Genomic DNA, 3,721 nt, shown 5'->3' with positions numbered 1-3,721 from the left:
TTCTATTCTGGTCTTTTATTTTCTATTGTATTGCTTTATTTTCTATTCTATTTTCTTCTATTCTTGTTTTTTATTTCATTTTCAAATTCGATTCAATTTGATTTGCATTTCAGCCGCAATTTCATTTTGTTATTTTGGATATGTTTAAAAACATTATTATTGTAATTTGGAAATTCGGATACATTCGAATAATGAAAAATGTGTCTGAATTTCGATTCAGAACTAAACAAACTGCATATGTCTACTGGGCAAATGGATATACAATTATGCTAATAAATAAACCCTTAAATATCCCTTTACCCTATCTATACTGTATATCCTGCTGAATATTTCAAATTCTTTACTGCCTTCTAGTGTATAATCCTGGTATTTTTCACTCATAATATCACGTGTAGAGCTATTCACCCTGACGTCATCACAGAGGACAAGGGGGAGCTCTTTACATCTGGAGGAAAAGAAATGTAATCTCCAAACATGGAAAGGTTTCTTCACAGTAAGAGCTGTGAAAATGTGGAATAGACTCCCTCAAGAGTTGGTTCTGGCCAGCTCAGTGGATTGCTTTAAAAAATTCCTGGATTCTTTCTTGGATACACAGAATATAACTGGATACTAACATTTATAGGTAAAGTTGATCCAGGGAATATCCGATTGCCTCTCGGGGGATCAGGAAGGAATTTGTTCCCTGCAGGAGCAAATTGGATCATGCTTTGCTGGGGTTTTTTTTGCCTTCCTCTGGATCAACTGTGGATGTAGGATTTTAATTTTTTTTTTTCATTGTAATGGTTGAAATGGATGGACTTTTGTCTTTTTTCATCCAGACTAATTATGTAACTATTATAAGATTGAGATATCAATTGAAGAGTTTATTGTAATCGCAAAAGTTCTTTTAGCCCTGGTTCACAGCTGTGTGATTTGTCATGCGATTTCACAGTTCCAAATCGCATGACAAGTTGCACCACATTGCCAGCAATGGGACTGTTCAAATTGGTGCGATTCGGACTCTGCGGTGCGGCACTGATTTTGAAAAAAGGTTCTTGCACTATTTTTGTGATTTCATGTGTGACTTGTTGTAGACATCTGAGCAGGAAGCCACACAGATGTTAGGCAAGTCACACTGACTAGTGGCTTTGAGATTGAGTGAAGTAGTGCAATTTCAAACCCACATTCAGTGTCAACCAGGCCTTAGAGAGAAATTACCAAATGCAAGCCAAGAGCCTTAGATATGCATTGTGAAGTATATTGTAAAGGGAGAGGTTTGGCTGGATGGAAATCTTTCAGTTTTGGTGTTATTTGGAATGTCCATTTCAAAGCACAATGTGAGCTTTGGCTGGAGGAGCAATTCCAGCTGACGAGTTGGGGATGTATGGGGTCCAGCAATTTAGTGGCAAGAATGTTTTAGTCTGGGATTATACTGTAGAAGGCATACAATATAAAGAGGAATGCAATAACAGTAACTTCTATGTCCTACTCTTAGACAATGGCCAAAAATTCATCTCATTGCAAAACACGAGCAGAAGGGTTTTTAGGTAACCTATTTAGAAAAACATTGCATGATGAGCTTCTTCAAAGGCTCTTTCACATCTTGGTTCTTTAGGCTGTAAATAAAAGGATTCAGCATAGGTGTGATGATGGTGTAAGCCATGCTAACAATGCGATCATACTGGGACGAGTAGTCTGATGGGGGACGGAAGTAAATGAAAATGTCGGTACCATAAAACAGGCAAATGACCATGAGATGAGAAGAACAGGAGGAAAAGGCTTTGCTTCGGCTACTGCTGGTCTTCATTTTCACTATCGCCCATCCAATGAGCACATAGGAGATGAGAATGAAGAGAAATGGGATTATAACAGCCATAGAACCTTCAGTGTATATTAAGAGTTCAGCTACTGTAGTACTGGAGCAGGAGAGCTTGATGAGGGGTGTCAAGTCACAGAAGAAGTGGGGGATCAGTCTGTCCTCACAGTAAGTTAACTGTGACAAAACATAAGTGTGCAACAATGAATGTAGAGCTCCTGCCACCCAACAGGCAATAGCCAGCATGACCATTACGTTATCATTCATCAGCAATATGTAGCGTAAGGGGTTACAGATAGCCAAATATCGATCAAAAGCCATGATGGCCAGGAGAAGACTCTCAGTCGTGCCCAGAAACAGGAAGAAAAACATCTGCAGGAAACAGCCAAGGAAAGAAATGGAGCCTCCACCATAAAGAACGAAGGACAGAAGCTTGGGAACAGTCACCGAAGAGAAAGAAATGTCCACTGCAGACAGGTTCCCCAAGAAAAAATACATTGGTGTGTGCAAATGTGAAGAAAGTTTAATAGAACTTAGTAAAAGTAAGTTAGCCGTCCATGTGAGGGTGTATACGACCAGAATGGTGGAGAAGAAGGAACCATGGTTGTAGTGAAAGTCTGAGAAACCCAGAAGGATAAATCCTGAGGTAAAATTAACTTTTTCCATCAAAAGTCATCTAGAAATTACCATAGTCAGCTAAAATGTCTTCATGATGATCTAACAGTAGATAATGAATTTTCCTGATGTGTTTTTCACAACGCCTTTCTCTGATAACGGGCATGAGATGAGCAACAAAAATGATGGTCTGAGGGATAAAGTGTAGAGATGTGAGGAACTTAATATGTACAGTCTAAAGGAAAGAAGGGAAAGGATGGAAGTAACTGAAACCTTTAGATACATGAAGGGTGTGAATAACGTTCAGGAGGGCAGGATTTCAATTTATGAACATAAAGTAAAAAAACAATATATCTCCAAAATAACTGAAAACTTTAAAATAACACAACCATAAACAAAGCCCCCCCCCCCTCTTTTTTTTTTCTTAGAAACCTTGCAGTTGCTAAAGATGAGACAACAGCTAAAGATAACCACTGACCTCAACTACAAAATAAATGTAAAGATATAATAATAAGAACTAAAAAGGACGCAATGGGACTGATTACACAAAGAGCTAGCAATCAGAATGAAAGTAGTTTCTTATAGATCCTAATCTTTACCTATGCAGTTTGTCATCTTTTCCAGCTTCCAGTTCAATAAGTACAGTTTTTTTTTTGCCTTCCTCTGGATTCACTGTGGGTATAGGATTATAACTTTCTTTTTTTCTATGGTTGAACTGGATGGACTTTTGTCTTTTTCAGCCAGACCAACTATGTAAAATAACTCAATGGCTGCTCTGTGCCCTCCATGTTGTACTGAGGGGACTGGCTTATCCAAAGCCCCCATTATTATGCTTACTGTCCATAGTTCAAAGGCCATACAGCCATTTATTTTTTCCCTAGGCAAGACCAGGTACTTGCACCCTTCTTCCCCTTCAAAAAAATAAAATGTCACTTGTAGTTCCACTTCGCACCTACTAGCATACATCCTCCTTCCCCTCAAATTTTCCACCCTAGCAAAAATCTCCCCTCCTAACAAAACCACTCCTGATCCCCCTCTTAGCACAATCCCCCCCAACATAAATCCCTCCAATATCACTCACCTAGTGCAATTCCCTCCCCCCAATCCCCTCTCCTAGTACAAATTCCCCCATCCCCCCTCCTAGAACAATCTCCCCCTCTCCAATTCCTGCCTCCAAGCACAACTTCACCCCCAGCCCTTCTCCTAGAACAAATTTTTCCAATCCTCCCTCTTAGTACAAATCCCCCACTCCCCCTCCTAATACAAACCTCCCCAAATCCCCCGTCCTAACACAAAGCCCCCCCAATCTCC

General features: G+C 39.7%; 1 protein-coding gene across 1 annotated transcript; it reads right to left on the bottom strand.

The window, feature by feature from the left end:
• Positions 1 to 1,531: 1,531 nt before the first annotated feature.
• On the bottom strand, positions 1,532 to 2,461 carry LOC149438350 (olfactory receptor 1G1-like). The gene has a single exon (XM_089659863.1). The coding sequence runs from the start codon at positions 2,459 to 2,461 to the stop codon at positions 1,532 to 1,534; it is 930 nt and encodes a 309-aa protein (XP_089515989.1).
• Between the last annotated feature and the right edge of the window lie 1,260 nt (positions 2,462 to 3,721).

This window comes from Staurois parvus, unplaced genomic scaffold (assembly GCF_062004578.1).
Source record: "Staurois parvus isolate SC_StPar_1 unplaced genomic scaffold, SC_StPar_1.0 ptg001192l, whole genome shotgun sequence".
NCBI classification, from domain to species: domain Eukaryota; kingdom Metazoa; phylum Chordata; class Amphibia; order Anura; family Ranidae; genus Staurois; species Staurois parvus.
This window is presented reverse-complemented; position numbering and strand designations above follow the sequence as displayed.

Bases quoted from the DNA above. Each gene is read 5' to 3' on its own strand.
- LOC149438350 (XM_089659863.1), bottom strand. From the start codon at position 2,461: ATGGAAAAAGTTAATTTTACCTCAGGATTTATCCTTCTGGGTTTCTCA.